This window comes from Lynx rufus, unplaced genomic scaffold, assembly GCF_022079265.1.
Source record: "Lynx rufus isolate CCGP_SWC_20201006 ecotype Redwood Valley unplaced genomic scaffold, mLynRuf1.p SCAF_10, whole genome shotgun sequence".
NCBI lineage: Eukaryota > Metazoa > Chordata > Mammalia > Carnivora > Felidae > Lynx > Lynx rufus.
In genome coordinates, this window is record NW_025814824.1 from 57,254,632 (window position 1) to 57,279,843 (window position 25,212).

Consider the following 25,212-nt stretch of genomic DNA (forward strand, 5'->3'; position numbering starts at 1 on the left):
ATTTTTTAGTTCTTTTGTAATTATGTGTTGAATAGATATAAAGTTTACAACAAATGTATAATTTGTAAAGAGTAACAATAACATGAACACAAGTGTAGCTTGAAGCTCTCAGTATGCCTTTTCCATTCTCCCTACCTTCTCCCTAAACTTTTTCCTGAATTTTGTACTTTGTATTCTCTTGCTTCTCTTTACAGGTTTACCTTGAAAATATATGTCCCTAATGATATAGTTTTGCATGATTTTTAACTTTATGGAAGTGGAATAATATCATATGTATTCTTTTTCAATTTTCCCCCTACATATTATATTCCTAAGATTTTATCATGTTAACGTATTTAACTGTATTTCCTTCATTTTCATTGCTATGTAGTTTTCTATTATAGGAACATAACACAGGTTACTTCTCTATTCTACCATTAATGGCTATTTGGTTAGTTTCCAATTTTGCTGTTATGAGAGTGCTACCATACACATCTTTGTATATGACATATTATGAGAGTTTCCCTAGGGTGTATACATAAAATGGACTAGCTGGGGTATAGAATAAATCCTCATCAACTCTAAGATAAAGCCATATTATTTTCCAAAGTGGTTGCCCAATTTTTAATACCATCAATAGTATGTAAGTGTTCCTTCCAGGGGTTCTACTTTCTCTCTAGCACAATATTATTAGACTTAAACTTTTTTTTTTTTTTACCAGCTTAGTGGGCATGTATATAGAAATTTTAAAACATTGCCATTTATTGATTGACTACTTTGAATCAAGTACTCTGGCAGACATTTTCATACATTATTTAATTTAATCCTCTCATAGCTCTTCTCAGTCTGGTGGAAGAAGCTAATGTTGTATTTAGTTTGCAATAACATAATTACACCTCTCTCTCTCTGACACATTTATTCTTTAGTGGGTCTTTCTCCATCTTGTGTGTCCCTAATTTATTTCCTGTTTCTTTTTTAAAAATCTCATTGTAGAAGAAATTTGAGGGAAGGATCTCTGGTTTCTAAGTGGTTAATAGCATGCTCCAAGTCACATTGTCATTAATTAGTAGCAGAGTGAAATTAAACCTGGTTCTGTAGCTCCTAATGTCTTTTCTTTTCTTTTCTTTTCTTTTCTTTTCTTTTCTTTTCTTTTCTTTTCTTTCCTTTCCTTTCCTTTCCTTTCCTTTCCTTTCCTTTTCCTTTTCCTTTTCCTTTTCCTTTTCCTTTTTCTCTCTCTCGCTTCCCTTCCCCCCCCCCCACATTCCATTTCTTCCTCCCTTCCCTCACATTCTTCTGCTCCTCCTCTGAGGTTTGTATTTTTTCCCCCTCTCAGTTTAACAGCTTAAATGTACTTTCCAGTTGGCTGCTATGTAATATGATGTGCGTGCAGAGTTCCTGATTCTAACTAAACAGTCATTACTCAGGTCTCTGGCTGGCCATTATGTTCCTTATAACCATTTCACATTCCTAGCTATGCTCCTTGTGTGGATTTGGCCAGACTACCCTCTAAAAGCTGCTGGTGGCCCTGCAGGGGTTGGAGAGAAGCCAGGACTTCAGGATATCCCATTCTTGGCTCATCTTTCTTGGCAGCAGTAGAAACTCAAGCCTACTGTGGAGGTGTACGCAACTAAGAGTAGAACTGGGTGCCTAGAGAATGGTGATATTAGAACTGCTAACATTAGTTAGGAGAACACAGGTTCTTTTGACAGAAAAAGACAGACTTTAGGTTGGGATACAAGCCTTGTAGCCAACAAGCACAAAGTAATTTTGTTTAGCCTGCATAATATTTTCTTTTCTTTTTTTTTTTTTTTTAATTTGGATGCATGCGCTCTCCAATTTGTCACAGTACCCAGTATTTCATTTCCTGTTGTTTTACATCTAACTACCTGCTATTAACTTCCTGGCTCCTAAAGTTATTTGATGGAACCCTGCCTAGATTATTGAAATATGAATTTTATCCTTAATGAAGTCACTTGGGCCTCACAGAGAGCAGAACTGGAAGATACATTCTTATTCCAAATCATAGTTGTCCAGCTGGTTGTGCTTTTTCCTGATAGCTGAACATCTCTTAGCTGGAAATATCCTTTTACTTAGAGTTTACATTTCCCTCAAGATATGAGTTTTCCCCCCATCTAATCTTATTTGGGATGATTAAGATGAAAAGACTTTTCTAGTCTTGGCTTATCCACACTTGGTGACGTGGGAGACCTGAAAGAAATTGATTAAAATAAATATACTTTATTGGCCTTTTCTGGGTTGAGGATAAAGAGAAAGAAGGGGAAAAAAAGCAGGGTTTTTTTGTGTAGAAAACCAGGTGTCAAATATTTTATTTAACTCATTAATTAATGCGATAATCAGTAAGATGTTAAGATCAGTTTAAATGAAAGTGTAGAAGCTAAGTATTTATAGGCAGTTTAATGAAGAAAGATTAAGATTTCTGAATTATACATAAACCTAATTGAAGTCCTAAAGTGCACAAGTCATAACCTTTGGAGTTATGTTTTTCACAAGACATAAAATATTTGTATCTCTATGGGATAAAAATCTATAGAAAACTAACCAAAGGCAGGGGTGCCTGGGTGGTTCAGTTGGTTAAGCGTCTGACTTTGGCTCAGGTCATGATCTCATGGTTTGTGGTTCGAACCCTGTGTCAGGCTGTGTCTGAGAACACAGCTCAGAGCCTTGAGCCTGCTTTGGATTGTGTTATCTCCCTCTCTCTCTGCCTCTCCCCCACTCACATTCTGTCTGTCACTCTCTCAAAAGTAAATAAACATTTAAAAAATTAAAAAAAAAAAAAAACTAACCAAAGGCATAAACCCAGAACTTCACTAAGAGATCACCTGGTAATTCTTTTGCTTATCTCCAATGATCTGTCTCAGATAATTTTTCTGACAAAGTGTAGTCATCAGCTCAGACTTGGTTGACAGAAAGTAGAATCTGTTTGCCAAGCTTTGAAAATATAACTTTATGATGAGAACATACGAAATGAATTCTAAAATTTAGCATATGTGTCTTAGAGGTAGATTATTTTGGATTTCTGAGAACAAGTACCAAGTGTCTTAAGCACATGTTTCAGTGAAATGGTATTGGCATGATAAATTTTATTCTGAATCTTTTTATTTCCTTTACAGAAATTCCATGGAATTATAGTTGGTACTATTGTGCAATGTCTCTATTTGAAAGGCAAGATGGAGGTAGGTAAACTCAGTAAATATTTACTCAGTAAATAATTAAGTATGTATGTCATTTTTATTGCTTCTAAAAAGTAAGTTGGTATGCATGTGCACCCATGTACATATGACAGATAAACAGACTGGCGACCATATCAATCAAACCACCAATCAATGAAACCTCCAATCTACCAAACAACTGAACAAGAAAGGAAATATACCTTGCAAAAGTAAATACTTTGTACTTACAAGTATAAGCTCCACTGTTTTGTTATCTGAAAATTCTAATTTGAGTAGTTCTAATCTTATCTTTTGTTCTTTTATTTCTACTTTTATTTTGTACTTTTATTTGGAGGTTCACCAGAAAAGCTTGTGTTCCTTTTTCTCTCCCCATCCTTCACAACTGCCTCATGCTAAAAAGAAGTGGTCAGTGTGAAAAAAGGTTGCTGAAACAGATAAGGTCATCCTTTGCAGCCTCTCTGTGGACAGAGCAAATAGGTCTGGCTATGGTGTGAGGGAGGATTTCCATACCACTTCCATGTTCTCCTTTGGTGAGTCCAAGTACTAAAGGGAGCTGAGGTAATCACACCCAAGCCTGACATGAGGAAAAAAAATTTTCTGACATAAAATTTTCAAAAAGGAAGCCAGAATGTAGTTCTATATTTAGAACTGCCTGACATGAAAAAAATTTTTTTCTGACATAAAATGTTGAAAAAGCAAGCCAGAATGTATTTCTATATTTAGGCTTCCTTTTGAGGAACGAAAAAAGTGCAGAGAATGAAATTAGGTCACTGACTTCAGGCCACACTAAACCTTTTTTACTTTCTGTCATTGTGCAGTTGTCCGATTCCTGGAGAGAACTTATTTCAAGGGCATGAGCCCTAGTTCCAGAAAGAAGAGTTCCGTCCCAAGGGCATAGGCTTTAGTTCCAGGAAGAGGAAGTTAGGGAACTCTCAACTGAGGGAAAAACCAGAGAGCCCTTTACTACTCTCAGAACTGCTAAAGGAAAGAAGGCTGAGGAAAACAAACTAATGGACCAGTTTCTCCTACATCTTCTTATGAACAGAAAATATAGAGAGCAGAATACTTTAGGGAGTAGTAAGTTCAAAGCAAATGAGGAATGTGGCAACCATCAATAAAGACTGATTTACTTATTCAACAAATACTCATTGGTCATCAAATGAATGCCAGCCACCGGGCTACATGCTGGCAATACAATGGCAACAAAACCAGACAGAATCCCTGCTTTCATGAAGATTATGTTTTAATGAAGGACAGCCTTGAATTAAGTCATAGCATGTTAAATAATAGCACAGGGAAATATAAAATTACAGCTACAATAAGTGCTATGAAGTAAAGATCGTTTGGGAGACATAGTGGTTCAAGCATGGATTCCGGAGCCATACTGTTTAGGTTTGAATCCTAGTTCTACCACTTACTCTGTTATCTTGAGAAAATCTCTTAATTTCTCTATGCTACAGCTTCTCATCTACGAAATCAGGCTATATGTAGTAGTGCTACCTCGTAAGTATGTTGTGAGGATTAAGTGAAGTAGTATTTGTAAAGAACTTAGGACACTATCTGGCATATGGTAAACACTAGGTAAATGTTTATGTAAAAAAATACAGGAACTTTGATGGTTTTGTTGTTGTTCAAGAAGATAATTTAGAACTTGAATATTTATAAATATGGGTTATTTCAAATGTCCAAAGTTTTACTAGTGACAAATAATTGAAATCAGTTTCCCTGGCCTAAATCCCTTGAAGTAAGCTAGGCCTATCTACTATAGTAGAGTTACTGCTTGTGCTGTTTTGAGCAGTGAGCAACTAGTACTGGTCCATCTAGGATGTCCTTTTAGCTTGAGTTAATAACAGTGGCAAACCCAGTAATTTGGCCTCTGCCCTTTTCTAGGCTATCAGCCTCTTCTGATTAGAAAACTTATAGTACCTAGAGTGAATATTGACTGGTTCTAGCATCTTGCTTATCTACCCTCTCCTTTCTATTTTTTCTACCGCTTTCTTAGTTCAGGCTCTCATCATTTTGAAGTGTTGACTATTATGGCAATATTTTAAGTCATTTTATGAATGCAATCTGTTCTTCTGTAAATTCATCATATTAATTTTCTGAAATTCCAGCTCTACTGGTTTTTTTGTTTTTGTTTTTGTTTTCCCTGCTCAAAATCTTTCTGGGATTGCTTTTCAGGTAAGGTCATCAACCTAACATTAAAGACCTGATTTTACAGTCTTTTCTCCTGCTTTCTTCAGACTCTTCCTACCTCTGTACTATCATACAACCTGTCTGGCTTCAGTACCAAACTTTTCATTAGGTTCTTCTTCCTGCCTAGATACCTGTCTCCTACCTTTATATTGAACCTATATTCATCTTTTAGGTTTAGTGCAAGTTTTTCTCCACGAAGCTTCTTTCACCAGCTCCAGCCACCAGCCTCCCCTGCCCCCATCCTCCACATCATCTTTCCTTCTTGAGTTCTTACAGTGTTTTCTGCAGTTTTTAAAAATAATAGCTTTATTGAGATATAACTTATATGCCATCAAATTACCTTTTTAAAGCATAAAATTTAGTGACTTTTTAAAATTTTTTTATTTATTTCTGAGAGAGAGCATGAGCGGGGGAGGGGCAGAGAGAGGGAGGCAGAGAATCTACAGCAGGATCCAGGCTCCACACTGGATCAGTGCAAAGAGCCCCAACGGGGGGCTCTAACTCATAAACTGTGATATCACGACCTGAGCAGAATTCAGATGCTCAACCAACTGAACCACCCAGGCACCCCCAGTTTAGTGATTTTTTAATATATTCATAGAATTATGCCACCATTACCATAAATTAATTTTAGAACATTTTCATGTCAAAAAGATACCCCATACGCATTAGTGTTCATTCCCAATTCCTGCCTTCCCCAGCCCCTACCAACCACTAATTTACTTTCTATCTCTATTGATTTGCCTATACTGGACATGACATAAATAGAATTATATAATGCCTGGCCTTTTGTGAATGGCTTCTTTTGCTTAATATTTTCAAGGTTCATGTTGTAGCATATATCAGTACTACCTTCCTTTGTAAGACTGAATACCATTCCAATGTATGTATATGCCACAATTCATTCATCAGTTGATGATAGACGTTTGGGTTGTTTTCATTTGGGGGCTATCATGAACAATACTGCTATAACCATTCACGTATAAGCTTTTGTGTGACCCAAGCTTTCTCTTGGGTCTCTCCAATTCATTTTAAGTCTTATTTACATCCTATCTTGAATTGATGCTTTACTGTTTGGGATATATATTGTGTGGTTCTACTAAATTGTCTGCCTAGAACAGTGCTTACAGAGTTTCCTCTGTCCTGGAAAGTATATATGTATATGTTTACACATAAATACTCTGCCAAGGATGTACACCAATCTGTTAATGGTGGTTTCTTTGGGGAAAGGGAAAGGAAACTTATTTTTTCTCTTTATATTTCTGATTTTAGACTTTTTATGGTTAAAATACATTTATGGGTTACTTTGGATTCTTTGAAAAATCATTAAAGAAAAAAGTGTAATCACAAAGGGAAGTCAGAGAAGTTAAAAGAAAAGGACAGAAAAAAAATGGGAAAAACAGGAGGAGGGGGATAGATACTGTGGCATTTAGAGCAGATACTGTGGCATTTCGAGCTTTAGTAATAGAATCATATACAATACCACATTTAAACAAATACAAAAAGTAGAGAAGTTAAAAGAAAAGGACAGAAAAAAATGGGAAAAACAGGAGGAGGGGGATAGATACTGTGGCATTTAGAGCAGATACTGTGGCATTTCGAGCTTTAGTAATAGAATCATATACAATACCACATTTAAACAAATACAAAAAGTAGAGAAGTTAAAAGAAAAGGACAGAAAAAAATGGGAAAAACAGGAGGAGGGGGATAGATACTGTGGCATTTAGAGCAGATACTGTGGCATTTCGAGCTTTAGTAATAGAATCATATACAATACCACATTTAAACAAATACAAAAAGTAGAGAAGTTAAAAGAAAAGGACAGAAAAAAATGGGAAAAACAGGAGGAGGGGGATAGATACTGTGGCATTTAGAGCAGATACTGTGGCATTTAGAGCTTTAGTAATAGAATCATATACAATACCACATTTAAACAAATACAAAAAGTAGACATCTATGATGCATCACTCTGAACATAGTGCAAACTATTGAATTGTACATTTTATTTTGGATAGGTGAATTGTGTGTATAGCTCAATAAAATTATTTAGAATAAAACAGACATCTAAAGTTTTTAGAGTTAGTTTGTAGAATTATGTTTCTTTAGAAAATTTAAAGCAACAATTGAACTAATTTTTAGGAACTTTCCCTGACCTCAGGAACAGGAGCAGCCAGATAAAGTACATGATGCCCAACTAAACTTGAATTTTAGTAAAAACTGAAACAAATTTTAGAATAAGTATGTCCCATATAGTATTTGGAACATATTTTGTTTTTGTATTTTTGTTTGCTAAATCTGGCAACCCTAGACAAAGAAGATTAATTTTGAATCTCTTAGAGTGAACTTGCTTCTTTAGCGTTACCAGGATTTACAATTAGATCCAGCTTTGTGTGAATGGCCTTTTGTTTCTAACTAATGGCCTTTATTATAAGTTTCCCAATCTCTCATCTCCTATCCCAGGAAGATTTTATGATTAGGAAGCCATGAAAATGATATCTAGCAGTTCAATCAAACATGATTGATTTTACCTTTAATAAATTGATTTATTGATAAATTGATTTATTGATAAAAAAAATCATGCTCAACTTTGCAAATGATGTCAGAGGGGCAAAGTACCATTCCCAACTTCCATCTGCCTAGAGTAATATCTTCCTTGAAAGGAAAGGGAAGAAACCAAAGGTCTACAAGAGGAATAGTGGGTAGGGCCTTTAGTTTTGATCATATCCTGAATTGTAGCAGCTGACCAATGTTCTGTGTTAATAAATTAGGACTTGGTGGGGTGTTTTGTTTTGTTTTTGCTTTTATTACTATTTTGATTTTCTATTTGTTTTGTTACTATTTCATTTTCTTTTATCACTATTTGATTGTCCTTTGAGCAATTCTAGCCTTATTTCTGCTCAAGTCAGATCCAAGAATTAGTGAAGCTATGGAGGAGACGGGAAGAGGCAGAGGTACCAGAAGAGTTATAGTAGCTCAAGAACTGGACTTTTCATGACATTCAGGACTTTAGTGAGCTTCCTCTCCAGGTTGTTTTTTTTTTTTTTTTTAATTGAAGAAAATGTGATTTTATTATCAAACTTTCAAAAGAATTCCAAGTATGTTACAAAGAACATCCATATTCACCTCACCCAGATTCCTAATTGCTATTATCTTATCACATTTGCTCCATCCGTGTATGTATGTGTGTACATACTACATATATTTATATATAATAATCAGTTGTTTTGTGAGCCTTTTGAGAATAAGTTGCATCCACGATACCCCACCATCCCTAAATACTTCAGTGTATATTTCTCCACATTGAGGATACTTTGCTGCTTTACCATATAATCCTCCAAGTTAGGAAATCAGCATTAATATAACATCATCATTCAACCTCCATTTAAATTTCACCAACTTCCCTAATAGTCTTTTCTTCCTTTTTGACGTACTGCACCTTCCAGGAACACATGCTCCTGTTGGCTCTTCAGCTTCCTCCAGTCTGAAACTGTTCTCCCTTTTCCCCTGCCTTTTCAGGTCCTCAACAGTTTTACCTCTTTTTTTTTAAAACTTCATTTCTTTCTTTTCTCTTCTTTCCTTTTCTTTCTTTTTTCTCATTTGAGTATAGTTGACACACAATGTTACATTAGCATCAGGTGTACAACATAGTGATTCGACAGGTTTGTACATCATGCTCTCTTTACCACAAGTGTAGCTTGCGTCTGTCCCAATATGTGGATACATTGATACATCACTCGTACAATATAATTGACTATATTCCTGATGCTGTGCCACTTATTCAGGAAATGCAGGCTTCCTGTTATGGGATGTATGAGTCTCCAGGTTCTTTTTGACACTGCACTCTACCCACCCTCTTCAGCCATGCTGAATATCCTTCTGTTTGCTGACCTTAGCCTACAAAGATCAACAAAGAATTAGCTGAGGTTTCTCTTCCAGCCCAGCTGTTCTGTGATTATGTAGATACTCCCACAAGGAGGAGGTAATTATCCTCCACTGGAGGGGTTTAGACAGAAATCTGACCACAATTTAATAAAACATGTTTTCAAATATCAATTCACTTGTGTCCTTTTTCATTCAATGAATCTTCATTAATCCAAGGCCTAATGCTGAACTAAGTAGTGGAATACAGAGATTTAAAGACAAAATTAAAGGAAATATATGATCTGTACCTTTAAGTAGCTCTTTGCTTAGTGGGAGAAGATGGTATTATAAATAAATATGAACCTGAAACATAATGAAGTAGTGATGAGAAAACAAATGAGCTACTGCTTATTCTGCAGGACTACAGACCCCAGCCTTGCTTATGGTGACTCTCTGCTACGTCATTTAGCTAATCTATGTACCATTCCTCAGATGGGAGTATCATCTGTTGGCTAAACTCCAGATATCTAAGAGATGCAGTCTGGAGAGAGGAAGTATAAAAATTTTTGTGTGTAGCCAAGACTGGAAGTCATATGGTTAGCTAAATTTACTGGTAGCTATATAATGTTTCAAATTATGCTATTTGACTACAGTAGGATAAATTGTGATCATTTGAAATCTAAGAAATACGAGTTTTCCTAAAGTAAACTGACTCCAACTAATCTGACCAGAAATTACAGAAATTGGCCAATTATCCTTCACCTGGCAGCTATCCTTACTTCTTTTTTAGAAATGGGAAAATTTCAGCTACGTACATTAGGTTACTTGGGTGAAATCACCTAGGCCTATTGATCTAGAATGACAATAAGGGGTCATTGCTGAGTTTCTCCCACTAGCACTTGGGCTTAAATGATTTAGGAGTCTGGCAGTGTAAGGAGAGAACACGTAACTAATCTATGAGACTTGTACTCCTAAAGATCATCTCACTGTTCCTCTTAGCTGGAAAATTCCATTTGTGATTGAGTTCTCACTGTGAGCAAGGAGATATTTGCTGAGATCATCCTAAACCTGGTTGCCACCTGGCCAACTGGCCTTCCTCTCTTTTTCTCCCTTCCTCCTTTTTCCTCCTGGTTACTTTCTTTTCAGTGTGCCTCTTTCTCTAGTTGTCTTTTATAGAGCTCATTTTCCTTTTTAGTTTCTGCCACTTCCTTGTCTGGTCTAATCTGTAATCTTCTGTAGCTTTAACCACCTAAAACCTGAGATTGGATTACATCAAGATTGCAAAAGAGCTAAGTTTATCACCCTGGCATTTGAATCAAAACATTAAGACGGAGGCTGCTTCTATTTTGACACTTTTCTTTTTTTTTTTTTTTTTAATTTTTTTTTTCAACGTTTATTTATTTTTGGGACAGAGAGAGACAGAGCATGAACAGGGGAGGGGCAGAGAGAGAGGGAGACACAGCATCGGAAACAGGCTCCAGGCTCTGAGCCATCAGCCCAGAGCCCGACGCGGGGCTCGAACTCACAGACCGCGAGATCGTGACCTGGCTGAAGTCGGACGCTTAACCGACTGCGCCACCCAGGCGCCCCCTGACACTTCTCTTCTACTACCATCCCACCAAAGGACTGAGTAGAGTTCCCCTCACTGGACTGTGGCTTTCTCTACTGGCTAGATTAGCTTTGTACATCCACAGGAGATAGCTGAAAGTTGAAAATCCATTAGGCACAGACAACTGTATCAGTGATGGTTATGGAATCTCCTTGACATAGCATAAGATAAAGGACAAAAAAATATCATTTAATGAGCACTTTTGATGTGTCAGAAATTATATAGGCACTTTATAGTTTCCCTCTCATTTAACCCTCACATTAGCATTTTAGGTAAGATTTTATTACCCCATTTTACATATGAGGAAACTAAAACCCAGAAGTAGAAAGTGACTTGCCCTAAGTCACTTAACAATTTAGTCACAAAGCCCAGTCTAAAATAGCCAAATTTTTCTAAGCATTTTTATATATCAAGAATTGTTCTAAAACAATGCTTTGTATTCCTTATTAATCCTCACAGTAACCTTATGAGTAGGTATTATTATCATTTCTATTTTATAGACTAAAAACATGAGTCTCAGAAAGGTTAAGTAACTTCCTCAAGGCTACATAGCTGGTAAGTGGAGGATTGAGATTTGAACCCTGGCAGCCTCAGTTGCTCATGTCATTAACCCCTGTTGGAGGCTGCCATAGTTTTAAACTCTAGGTCCACTGCACATTTTATAATACCAAGTGGCCTGGCTTCACCAGTATTCTGGCCCTTTCAGTTCAATTATTTTACCACCCACAGTCCAGCTCTCATCTCAGCATATGTCCTTTTGAAACTAGGCCTTCAATCCACAGACTGTAAACTAACCCTTTAGTTACCAAAGATAGACACATTTTCCAGTTACCAGAGGTCCAGCTAGGTGTTTGTCTCCTTGAATTCCATAGCCAGAACCTGTTTAATGAGACTGTCTCTTAGACTTTCCTTGTCTAAGCTAATTTCCAGTCTTCTGTGGTTCTAACCTCTCATCCATAATTCACATTTTGTCACTCTTGTTTCAGCCAAACAGAAATGAACTTTGACTTAACAAGTAACGGGGAAAACACTTAGTCATCCCCGTCTTTTCTCAATGGTATTCACAAGCCCTAGAGAATCTTGAATTAATCTTTTATTAATCAGTCTGATAACTGTCTTCCTGCCTTTATTATCTCAAAGATGACTTTCTTTCCTTCAGCTTGTCTTCTATCTCTCTCAGACTTTGAATTTCTTCTCCTAGATGGTTGTGCCAACTGATGTTTTAAACCACTTTTCTCATCATTCCTGCTTTTCCTTTTTTAGTGGTGTCTTATGAAATCTGACTTTCTAGCCCTCAATTCCTCTTCCTTTCCTGATGGAAATCCTCCTTTCTTTTCTTCTTTCTCTTATTTCATGGAAGATCCAGTATCAACGAGCCAGAACTATGTAAAGGTTAATCCTGCCCCCAATATGGAGTTTCAATCTGTCTCCACCAGCTCAGGCTCTGAACTTTGGGATCTACCTCTTTTACTCAACTCTTTTTTCGCTTTTTAAGTTTATTTATTTTGAGAGAGAGCATGCATGCATGCATGTGCGCACATGTGAGTGAGTGGGGGAGAGGTAGAGAGAGAGGGAGAGAGGAAATCTCAAGCAGGGTCCATGCTATTAGCATGCAGCCTTAAGTGGGGTTCAAAGTCATAAAGCGTGAGATCATGACTTGAGCTGAAATCAAGAGTTGGATCCCTAACCGACTGGGCCACCTAGGTGCCCCTGCTTTACTTTACTCTCAAACTCAAAGAGGGAGGTATGTATTAAATTTCTGTGCAGAGCCTGGACTCCATGTATCTCTTAGGGTTTGGTGGGCTTAGAGAAAATAGCTTACTGCAGCCAGATGAGTTGCTGGAAAAACCTGTTAGACCTTTAGTAAGTTAAAAATAATTAGTAATATCTAGGATTAAATTTAATAAGAAATACAAAATTCAATAAGAAAATATTAGAATAGAACTTTATCAAGAGTTATAAAATATTTTTTAAACATTTCTTTTTTTTAACATTTATTTATTCATTTTGAGGGAGAGAGAGAGGAAGAGGGAGAGGGAAAGAGAAAGAAAGAATCTCAACCAGGCTGCATACTGTCAGCACAGAGCCTGATGTGGGGCTCAGACCCACAAACCACAAGATCATGACTGGAGCCAAAGTCAGATGCTTAACTGACTGAGCCACCCAGGTGCCCCAAGACTTATAAAATATATTTTAATAAACAGAGAGACTGTGCTGGGTCTTTTGGATATGATTAGAAGGGCACATGGCATGGGAGAGACTGATTTTACTTATCATTGCCTGAGCTGATTATGAACACAGTAGAAGATTAGCCTACTCAGGGATTGGATAACCTCAACACTAGTAGAAACACCAATGCTGTCCTGGTACTCTGCCCTAATCGGGCAGTTATCTGGGCCACTGAAAATGTCCCTGCACCAATAGTATAGGCCAACCAGCAGCTCTAAATCCTATATGCAGCTAAATTATCTAAGCCATACATGTTCTACTTTTTTGGATAACCTAAGCTACAATGGTTAGCTGAAAGTCTTATATCACAAAGTTGTAAATAAGCCACTAACTAGCCAAAACAAGGCACAGCAAAAGGTCCTATCAGTTCCGTTTCAACTTCCCCCATCTTTATTCACATAATCCTTGTAATCATTGGAATGAAATAATGAGAAAGAATTGCACTAGTTGAGTAGAACATACTACAAGGCTCATAGAAAGATGGTAAACCTAGCCCAGGGAAGACTCATATGCATTGCTAGCAAGGTAACTGTACAGGTATGATCACAATGCATAGAAGAGCGGCTTCCCAGGGGTACACCAACAACTCTCTTCCTCACAGGGATATATAGTGTGTCACTGAGTGGGGGACTAATAGTGCAAAAATGTCAATTCATCCCAGTTAATCTGTATGATCTCTCATATCCTAGGGCAAAAGCAGCTAAACATCCCAGTTTCACCTTTCCCATAATTTATATAAATCCCTGAACTTCCTCATAAATCTGTATTTTTGCACTGCCCAATGTGCAGACTTTGGCCCCTTAGGTATTTTCTATAAGAAATTTTATTCATGTGGGGCGCCTGGTGGCTCGGTTGGGTGTCGACTTCGGCTCAGGCATGATCTCATGGTTTGTGGGTTCAAGCCCCACGTCGGGCTCTGTGCTGACAGCTCAGAGCCTGGAGCCTGCTTTGGATTCTATGTCTCCCTCTTTCTCTGCCTCTCCCCCAACTCACACTCTCTGTCTCACTCTCTGTCTCTCTGTCTCTCTGTCTCTCTCTCTCTGTCTCTCTCTCTCTCTGTCTCTCTCTCTCAGAAAAATAAACATTAAAAAATTTTTTTAAATTTTATTCATGTTATGACTTCATGTTGTTTGGTAATTTCTGCTGATGACTAAAGGAAGAACAGAGGAAATTACATGAAGAACCATAAGAGTCCTTGTCTTATCATTGGCTGTCTCCTCAGCTATTTTTCAAAAGTCTGTTCTAAACAACAGGTATTGGTGAGGATATGGAGAAAAGGAATCCTTGTGCACTGTTGGTAGGAATGCAAACCATTGCAGTCACTCTGGAAAACAGTATGGAAGACTTTTCCTCAAAGTTAAAAATAGAACTACCCTACAATCCAGCAATTCCACTATTGAGTACCCAAAGAATACAAAAATACTAATCCAAAGGGATACATGTACCCCTGTATTTATAGCATTATCTACAATATCCAAAAATATGGAAGCAGCCCAAGTGTCCATCAGTTGGTGAATGGATAAGAAAGATGCAATACACACACACACACACACACACACACACACACACACACACACACACACACACACACAGGAATATTAATCAGCTATAAAAAAAAAAGAATGAAATCTTGTCATTTGCAACAACATGGATGGAGCTAGAGATGCTAAGTGAAATAAGGCGATCAGAGATAGGCAAGTACCATATGACTTCACTTATATGTGGAATTTAAGAAACAAAGGAGCAAAGGGAAAAAGAGAGAGACCCCAGACAACAGACTCTTAACTATAGAGAACAAACTGATGGTTACCAGAGGGGAAGTGATTAGAGGGATGGGTTAAATAGATGATGGGATTCAGGAGTGCACTTGTGAAGAGTAGGGGGTGATGTATGGAAGTGCCGAATCAGCATATTGTATACCTGAAACTAATATAACACTGTATGTTAACTAATGGGAATTAAAATAAAAACTTAAAAAAAAAAAAAGTCTATGATCTTAGCCTCCTGAGAAATAGCAGTGTTGTTTCCCAGACCTGACTGTTTTTCACATGGGGGTAGCTCTGCCACATCTGATAGCCCACTTTCATTCATCTCCAGAATTCTGGTGAATACAATTTTCTGTCTTTGTCTCTAATCAAAACTCCAGTTTTGAGGGACCTGGACAAAATTATTCTGAAGTTTATCCAGAAGAGAAAATAGACAAGAATAGCCAAGAAGACTTTAAAAAAGAAGACCTGTGGAGAAGCTGGGTGGCTCAGTCAGTTAAGCATCTGGCTTCAGCTCAGGTCATGATCTCATGGTTCATGAGTTCGAACCCCGCATTAGGCTCTCTGCTGTCAGTGCAGAGCCCACTTCAGATCCTCTGTCTCCCTCTGTCTCTGCCCCTCTCCGGCTCTCTCTCTCTCAAAAATAAACAAACATTTAAAAAGTAAAAATAGAAGACTTACTATCCTGTATTGAAAGTTATATAATTGGGGCGCCTGGGTGGCGCAGTCGGTTGAGCGTCCGACTTCAGCCAGGTCACGATCTCGTGGTCTGTGAGTTCGAGCCCCGCGTCGGGCTCTGGGCTGATGGCTCAGAGCCTGGAGCCTGTTTCCGATTCTGTGTCTCCCTCTCTCTCTGCCCCTCCCCCGTTCATGCTCTGTCTCTCTCTGTCCCCAAAATAAATAAACGTTGAAAAAAAAATTAAAAAAAAAAAGTTATATAATTTAAAAGATGGGTAGAACAGTAGAACATGATAGAAAACCTGGAATCACATTCAATATGTTAGAATGTAGTACATTGTAAAATGGCATATTTATTTATTTATTTATTTATTTATTTATTTATTTATTTATTTATGGAATGCTTATTTTTGAAGGAGAGAGAGAGTGTGTGAGCAGGGGAGGAGCAGAGAGAAAGGGAGACATAGAATCCAAAGTGGGCTCCAGGCTCTGAGCTGTCAGCACAGAGCCTGTCTGGCATGGGGCTCACACACCCAGGAGATCATGACCTGAGCTGAAGTCAGTCACTTAACTGACTGAGCCACCCAGGTACTCCCCTAAAAGTGGCATTTAAAACCAGAGTAGGAGAAAATATTTGCAAATTGTATATGGAATAAGTGACTTTTATGCAGAATATGTAAAGAACTTTTATAACTCAGTTAAGAGTTATTAAAGACAACCCAGTTTAAAAATGGGCAAAGAATCTGAACAGACATTTCTCCAAAGAAAATATATAAATGTTCAGTAAGCACATGAAAACATACTCAACTTCATCATTAGTCTAGGGAAATGAAAATCAAAAGCACAATGAGGAGTGCCTGTATGGCTCAGTTGGTTGAGCGTTCGACTCTTGATTTCGGCTCAGGTCATGATCCCAGGGTGGCTGAGTGTGGAGCCTGCTTAAGATTCTCCCTATCCTTCTCTCTCTGCCCCTCCCCTGCTCATGCCCTCTCTCTCTCTCTCTGTCTAAAATAAAATAAAATAAACCACAGTGAGATATTACTTCATGTCCATTCAGATAGTTAAAAAAAAAAAAGTCAGTAACAAGCATTGGTGAGGATGTGGAGAAATTATAACTTTCCTATGTTGTGAGTGGGAATGTAAAATAGTGCAGCTACTGTGAAAAACCATTTTGCAGTTCCTCAAAAAGTTAAACATAGAGTTACCATATGACTCAGAAATTGTACTCCCATGTATATATCCAAAAGACATGAAAACGTCCACACAAAAACTTGTACACAAATAAATGTTCATAACAGCTTTATTCATAATAGCCAAAAGATGGAAAAAACCCAGATATTTATGATGGATAAATAAATGCAGCATGTCCACAGAATAGAATATTATTCAGTCATGAAAAAGAATGAGATAGTAATACATGCTGTAATGTGAATGAACTTTGAAAATATTATGCTGAATGAAAGAAACCAGTCACAGTAGACCACATATTATTCTATTTATATGAAATATCCAGAATAGGAAAATCCCTAGAGACAGAAAGTAGATTAGTGTTTGCCAGGGACTGGGGAAATGAAGGACTTAGAAGTATGGGTTTTGGGGGGCCTTTTGGGGGTGATGAAAATGTTCTGAAATTAGTGGTGATGATTGCATAGCCTCATCAATATACTAAAAACCACTGTATTGTACAATTTAAGGTGGTGAATTTTATGTGAGTTATATCTCCAAAAAAAAAAAAATTTAATAGTTGCAGTGTTAAGTTTCTAGGACCTGGAGCCAGAGACTTCTATTAAAGGATGAGGTGAGTGAATTCAAGGTCAGGTAGGAGTCTCTAGCCTAGAGGAAGAATCTTTGAGAACCAAAGAAGGAAATTTCTTTGTAATTCTGGAAGCCATGAGTCAAAGACATTAGAGGGCTGGAAGAAAATAGATACTCAGTATAATTCGGAAGCAGATGGGTTGCTAGAACCCACTCTCTGAGGAGACAAATTCTGTGGAAACAGTCTGGGAATTTCTAGGAGCACTAAGTGTAGAAAGCTTAGCAGCAGTGCCACCTCTTCAGGCCAAATTCTGGGTTGTTTGGTATATATACCATTCAAGCTCAAGAAAATTGGGAAACACTCATACCATATTCATTTAAATAATTATTTTCTCCTCTAGAAACACTTCCATATCCTACTTTCCTTGACTTTCTTCTCTTCTGTGCACCGCAACACCCTATTCTTACCTATATCACTGCTTTTACATTAGATTGAATTTTTTTTAATGTTTGTCTTCCCCCTTTAGGAATAGGAATCCCAGTATGATCAGGAATAATGTAACCCTAGGACCTAGCATGAAGCCTGACACCTGGCAAGAACTTAGTAAATGCTTATTGAACTAATGCAGAATTGAAGAGACTATAGGAATGTTTCACTCAGGACAAAAAATATCTATTAATAAAATCTATCTGAAGAGTTTTCATAACAATAATGGGCTCACAATTTGAAATAGTGCGTAACACCTCTGTATGTTGATATGATGATTTTGGCATGTGTTGTAGTTATCAGTCTCACTCCCACTAAACTTCAGGTCCCTTAAAAGTCAGGGACCGTGTCTTACTCATCTTTTTATCCCCTCACAGCTTCAGACACACTGGCCTGTGTGCAATAGATGCTCATTAATAATTTATGGATTTAAATTTCATTAGCAAGTTTAGGTAAAACTGCCTTGGGAAGATGGGGCGCCTGGGTGGCGCAGTCGGTTAAGCGTCCGACTTCAGCCAGGTCACGATCTCGCGGTCCGGGAGTTCGAGCCCCGCGTCGGGCTCTGGGCTGATGGCTCAGAGCCTGGAGCCTGTTTCCGATTCTGTGTCTCCCTCTCTCTCTGCCCCTCCCCCGTTCATGCTCTGTCTCTCTCTGTCGCAAAAATAAATAAACGTTGAAAAAAAAATTTTTTTTAAAAAAAAATAAAAATAAAAATAAAAAAAAAACTGCCTTGGGAAGAACTTCAGATACCTTAAAATAAGGTGCTGGAACTGACTGGTAAGAGAGGGCTGAGTTTCTGTCTTTAGCAGTGATGTTGGTACAGGCCATCCTATTGTCTGTGGAGACAAAATCTAGAATTACTAGAGGCATTCATGGTGGAAAAGTCCTCAAAAGTTTGTTGTCATTTTGCCTCCAGAAAACTTTAACACTTAAGGATTTTTATTTTTATTGTATTTCTTGATTCTTCAAATAGAAAGAAAATCCCATTGAATTTTTTTAATGTGTATTTATTTTTGATGGGGTGGGGAGCAGAGAGGTTCAGAGGATCTGAAGCAGGCTCTGCCCTGACAACAGTGAACCTGATGCAGGGCTCAAACTTATGAACTTGAGACCATGCCCTGAGCCAAAGTCAGACACTCAACTGACTGAGCCACCCAGACACCCCAGGAAAATCCCATTTGTAGACATAATCCTCAGTGAGAAAGTGTGAAGATTTAGTGAAGTCTTCACTGGTGGTCAGCATCCCAGGCTGATCTTTAGAGGGCTATCCTTATCATTTCTCTCTTCTCTTTCAGAACGAGAGAGATATCTGCAAGCCAACAACAGAGAATTCAATACTAGGTTTGGATATCCTGTGAGTATCGGGCCTCCAGTTACTTCAGAAGGGGGCTGGTATTCTCTAATATTCCACTTTGTGAGTGGGGCATGAATTCATTGTAGATGTAGATCCTACAGCATAGATTCTACTTTCAAACTCCTATACAACAAGGGCTGGTACAGTGAGGTCTTAGAACAACCAAAATTAGTTCTAATGACCCAGGCTCAGGAGAGAATAGATCTCAGATTTGGGGTTTCATATGTCACTTCTAGCAAAGAGATGCTATAGTTGCTTCTTACACAAATGAAACCATAGTTCAACTTTATTTTCCACTTACCCATCTATCTATGACAATACATATAGATCTACCCAATACATTTAATAGTGTCATGGTTTTCCACTCTTATCAATATACCTTAATTTGCTTAACCAGTCTCCTATTGATGAACATTAAAAATGTTTCCATTCAGGGGTGCCTGGGTGGCTCAGTTAGGTATCTGTCTTCAGCTCAGGTCATGATCTCATGGTTCATGAGTTCGAGCCCTCCATCAGGCTCTGTGCTGACAGCTTAGAGCCGGAAGCCAGCTTCACATTGTGTGTGTGTCTCTCTCTCTGTCTCTCTCTCAAAAATAAATAAACCTTAAAATAAAATGTTTCCATTCATAGCCAGGTGCCCCCTCCAAAAAAACAAAAAATAGTCTCCAGTGTTTTGCTATGATAAATGGCAAACCATTTATCTGAATGAACACCATTATACGTATATTTTGGCACATTTATATGAATATATCTTACGAGAATTTCCTAGAAGTGAGTTGGCTGGACCAAAAGAAAACACAGTAAAAATTGTGATGCACAATGTCAGACTTCTCTCTGAAAAGATTATATCCATTTATATTTCTACCTACAGTAGAGACTGCTTGTTTTTCCATGTTCCTGCCCAACTAGGTATTATCAATCTTTTTCATCTTTGCCAGGCTCTTGAATGAAAAAACATTTTGTTCTCTATCTTTCCTTAATTTCGAGTGAGTTCAATAATCTTTTCATGTTAATTAACCTTTTTTATTTCTTTTTATGGAAACTACCTGTTAATGACCTTTGCCCATTTTTTATTGGACTGTTCATTTTTCACTTATTTATTTATGAATAGCTCATAAAAGTTATGTATTTAAAATTCATACATCAGCACCTATCCTTGCCCACATCTGCCCCCTATAGGGAATCACTTTTATTACTTTCTTAGGAATTCAGTGCTTTGCGTAAATAAAGCAAATCCACTTTCTTACACTATTTTTTTTAACGTTTATTTATTTTTGAGAGAGAAAGAGCATGAGCAGGAAAGGGGCAGGGAGAGAGAGAGAGTCACAGAATCTGAAGCAGGCTCCAGGCTTTGAGCTGTCAGCACAGAGCCCGATGCAGGGCTCAAACTCACAAACCACGAGATCATGACCTGAGCCAAAGCTGGTCACTTAACCAACTGAGCCACCCAGGTGCCCCTTTCTTACACTATTCTGAACCCTAAGTTGTCAAGATGCTTTCATAATAGCTTTTTCTTGTTTTTCTTTTTTCACCTGCGTAGTATTTCCTATGCAGATTTAGCATAGTTTAGGTTACCAGTTCCTTACAAATTGACATTTGGATTGTTTCTAGATATTTACAGTTATATAAGCAATGTTTTTAGTTTATGATTTCTGAGTTAGGTTCTGGATAATAACAGTGTTCAGAGTATGGCCATGGAAGCAGATTTCCCCCCTTTCTACCTTCTAGGCATGTATAAGAGGCACTACAGAGCAGTGAAGCTAGGTTTTGGCATCAGACAGACCTGCTTTTGAGCACAGCTGTACTCCTTACTAACCTTGCATTTTTAGGCATGTTTTTTTTTTACCTTCTCTGATCTTGAATTCCCTCTATGAAAAGGGCCTGATAATGTTCACCTTACATGGTGGTTATGGGAGTTAGATATACTTGTGAATGTTAACTCTCTTTGTCCAAGAAACTATAGCCCCTTGAAGAAAGGATATAAGTCTCATTCATTTCTGCATCCCCAGTTTGCATCGCAATATTTGGCACATAATGGCATTTGATACATATATGCTGAATTAATAAGCAGATCTGACCTATTCTTATATATTTAACAACCATTTCATTTCCACGGCCCATTGCTCATTTTTCTCCTATTTTTCTACTCTCTTCCATTCCTACTCCTTTTCCTCTCCTCAACCCTCAACTACTGATCCCCATTATGGCTTTGGCCTTATGTTATCTATTCCCCCATTTAGCCAACAGGCAGGTCTCACTGCCCAAATAGCCCAAACCAAAATCTACCACCTCTGTTATGCTTAAATTTTATCACATCTGACAAAAAACAAAACAAAACAAAACACTGAAGAAACTCATAGGTAAGCAGATGTTCTACATTCTTTAGATACCACTTCTGGCCTGGCATTTAAAAGTAGAGCAAGGGGCGCCTGGGTGGCGCAGTCGGTTAAGTGTCCGACTTCAGCCAGGTCACGATCTCGCACTCCGTGAGTTCGAGCCCCGTGTCAGGCTCTGGGCTGATGGCTCGGAGCCTGGAGCCTGCTTCCGATTCTGTGTCTCCCTCTCTCTCTGCCCCTCCCCCATTCATGCTCTGTCTCTCTCTGTCCCAAAAATAAATAAACGTTGAAAAAAAAATTAAAAAAAAAAAATAAATAAAAGTAGAGCAAAATACTCTAGTTACCAAGTTAGTAAAGAAGTACTGATATTTCTGTCTTGAGACAGAATCAGCAAGGCTTTTGTCTTTGTTTGCTAAACAAGTGCTACAAAGTGAGTAGAAACCTAAATACATTAATCAGCTATAAAATCAAATGGAAAATCGGTAGTGAAGGCCAGCTGCTACAGCAAGGCAAAAGATCAAAAGATCTTCGGTTCCAAGTATCAGAACCATCTGGACTTAGACACTGAGAAAGTCCGAGTATTTCATGATCAAAGAAAACTTTTTCCATGTTAGAATAGCATATTCTCAGGGTTAGAAAGGCTGATAGCGATCATTTAATTAGAACTTCATTCAAGACAGAACTATGAGCTTCTCTGGGATAGATCTTTAATTTTTTTCAGCCTCCACTAGTAGAGCCCAGAATAGGGCTATAAACAGAGCAAGCCTTGAGAAATCTATAGTGTTTGACTGATTATTAACTAGAAAATTATGGAGAAAACACCAAAGAAATCTTAGTTTCTAACTAAGATCTCTAAACTCCTAAGCTCTATGACAAACTTCTCTTCCCTAAGGAAATACATGGGTGAGTCTTGACTGAATAATGGATCTAGGCTTGCTGGTCAAGTTTTGACCTTAGGACTAAATCGTTTTAATTCTCCAAGAGAAGGCCTCTGGTGCTTTCCCAAGGCAGATTCCAGCAAGATTCTTCATACTTGAGCAATATCTGTACTTCACGACTGCATGTGGGTTTTCCTTTTGTTTTGGCCTTATAGATGGAGGAGGTAGGGAGAAGCCCTATCCTTAGGAAATTGTTTGGTCTCATTCTTTTGCTTTTCTTGAGCTATTATATTGAAGTTCTAACATCTTAAGTCGCATGATTGAAGACACAAAGGTAGAAAGTAAGATGGTCCTGTCAACATCCTGAGATCAGGATTGAGAAGGGAGCAAGTTCTCATTTTCACACAGCAAAATCATATAAACCACAACTATTCAGACTCTCTCAGGACAAGTAAAAGGCAAGTGTCTTCCCATAGGGACCACTGTAGGAACCTCCAGTGGGCTAAGGTTGAAAGAGTAATTTGCTTTTGGCATCTGACATCCTTCAGCATTGAAAGCAATATGTAAAAGCACACCAAACTGAGTTTGCCAGGCTTAGAAAAACTTCATTAGAGAGCTCTATACAAATGGCAGACTTGCTTTTTAGGGCTAAGGAGGACCAGAGGGTCACCCATAAGATGACACTAAAGGATCTCTGATTCTATGAAAGGAAGGCATTTGGATGTCTATGGGATTCAGGGGACAGCATAGTCCCAACTCGGCAACTAACTATGTGGTCTTGGGCAAATAACTTCACCTCAGTGCCTCAATTTCCTCATCCTCAAAAATGTGATCATGTAGTACTCTCCTCAGAGGGTTGTTATGAGGATTAAATAAACTGCTACACATAAAATGCTTAGAATAGTGCCTTGCATGTAGTAAATATTCAATAAATGTAAGTTTTATTGTTGATTTTATTATCATTATTATTAATAGCATCAATAAAGAAAGAATTCTGTGCCTCAGAATAATCCCATATTGATCAGCCTTGCCTTCTTTGCATTCTCTAGGTCTCAAAGAAAAGTAGGGGACAAACACTTCTTCCCCCCTTCCCACTCACCCTATGGTGGAGGAACTATGGCTTTTTCCTGTTTCAAGGAGTGGTTTTGGTCTTTTTTGTTAAGATTAGGAGGTGGAGTCTTTTGTTCCTCTAATTGCACTTGTTTTCTTTTACTTGCAGAACAATACCATCAAGACCTCAAGATATAATGTCTTTAACTTCTTGCCCCTAAACCTATTTGAACAATTCCAGAGACTTGCGAATGCATATTTCCTCATTTTGCTGTTCCTCCAGGTATTGACTTTGGGGGCCTTTTCCACAGAGCACTTTATCAGTATCTCTGGGGACTGGTTGTGTAATCAGTTCTTCCCCTCCCTAAACTGAGAAATGTCTCTTTGGATAACCAGCAAATGAATGGGCTGGAATGTCAGGCTGGTCCTATAGAGTAGGACAAGTTCACTGAATCCCAAGGAAGGGGAGCTCCCTCATCATGGCTGCATGGCCACACTTCAGCTTGACCCAGCAGGCCACAGACTCTTTACCCCAACCATAGTTACAACCCCATTCCTCATTTGTTGTCCCAGCCTCCCTGACAGAAAGCTAACAGAGAGGAATTCTGAGAAAAGAGAATGATTTAGAACATAAGAATACAAGCACAGGGCAAGGAAGCAGGGCAGGGTCGGCCCAAATTAGGAGAGAGGGACAGATTTTCTCATTTCCCCTTGTGCTGAGGGATGGGATATGGTTTTCCGATGTCCACTTTTATCTCCCAGCCCCTACAGCTCCTTGCCAGAACCTTCATTATCAGAGGAGAAATAGCCCTTTGTCATCAAGACAAAAGTAGTGAAGTTCAGTACAGATGGGTGGCAACTTACCATATCCTCTTCTTTCATCCTTTCTTGGGAGTTGTTTATTTATATTTACTCCTATATTATATTACTTATATTTCCACAACAGTGAAAAACAACTATGATAGTTGAAATCATTATGAACCTGTGGAGGTGAAAGTGGTGGGGGTGGTGCTGAGGTGAAATACATTGTCCTTTAAGCTTTCTAAGCTAAGTTTCTCCCTCCTTCCCTCTCACAGTTGATTCCCCAGATCTCCTCCTTGGCATGGTACACAACTGTGATCCCCCTGATGGTGGTGTTGTCCATAACAGCAGTGAAGGATGCCATCGATGACATGGTGAAGTGGCTTCCTGGGCCTCTAGTGTTTCACTGACCTAGTCTGGCTGGGGGGTCAAAAGGGACTTCCCAGAACTACCTAGTGCTAGGAAGAAGCACTGAATTAAAAGAGATGTTTCCTTTCCTTGCTTCCTTAACCATCCCAGAAGAAAATGTAATTCCCTTAGCCTCAAGATTGATAGTCTATGCATGGCCAGAAAGGGGCAGTGCAAGGCCTTTCTGTGTCTTCCAGTGCCACCATTTAGCCCCTTTTCGGGGCTTCCTTCCATTTCCTTTTTAATAACCCCCCTCTTCCTTCACTTTGCTTTCTCTGAGTTTGCTCTCATCTTTCTTCCTCCATTCCTCCTTCTCCAAGTTTTATATTCCTTTTCCCTTCCTCCCTGTCCACTCCTCCCTCATTGCCCTGTTCTTATTTTTCTTCTCCCCTTTCCACATTCCCCTTCTCCTCTCTAGCTCTCCCTATTTCCCTTTCCAGTTTTCACTTCTGTCAGGGATGCTCAGCTAGGAACTCTCTGGTTTTAGAGCACTTCACAACATAAACAGAGGCCAACTCCTTTCCTGGCCTTGGAGGGAAAAACTGGCTTCCAACGAGTGCTGCTTGGCATCCTCTTTGCTCCTTACAACATCAAATAGTCAGCATACCGCCCCAGTACCAGGTCTGCTAGTGGG

General features: G+C 38.4%; 1 protein-coding gene across 1 annotated transcript in view; it reads left to right on the top strand.

The window, feature by feature from the left end:
* LOC124524403 (phospholipid-transporting ATPase FetA-like) overlaps positions 1–25,212 on the top strand; it is a 117,725-nt gene that overhangs the window by 30,394 nt on the left and 62,119 nt on the right. The window contains exons 3-5 of the mRNA XM_047096662.1: positions 19,047–19,105; positions 23,539–23,652; positions 24,446–24,544. Of these exons, the coding sequence (XP_046952618.1) occupies positions 19,047–19,105; positions 23,539–23,652; positions 24,446–24,544 (272 nt within the window). The remainder of the gene's footprint in view (positions 1–19,046; positions 19,106–23,538; positions 23,653–24,445; positions 24,545–25,212) is intronic.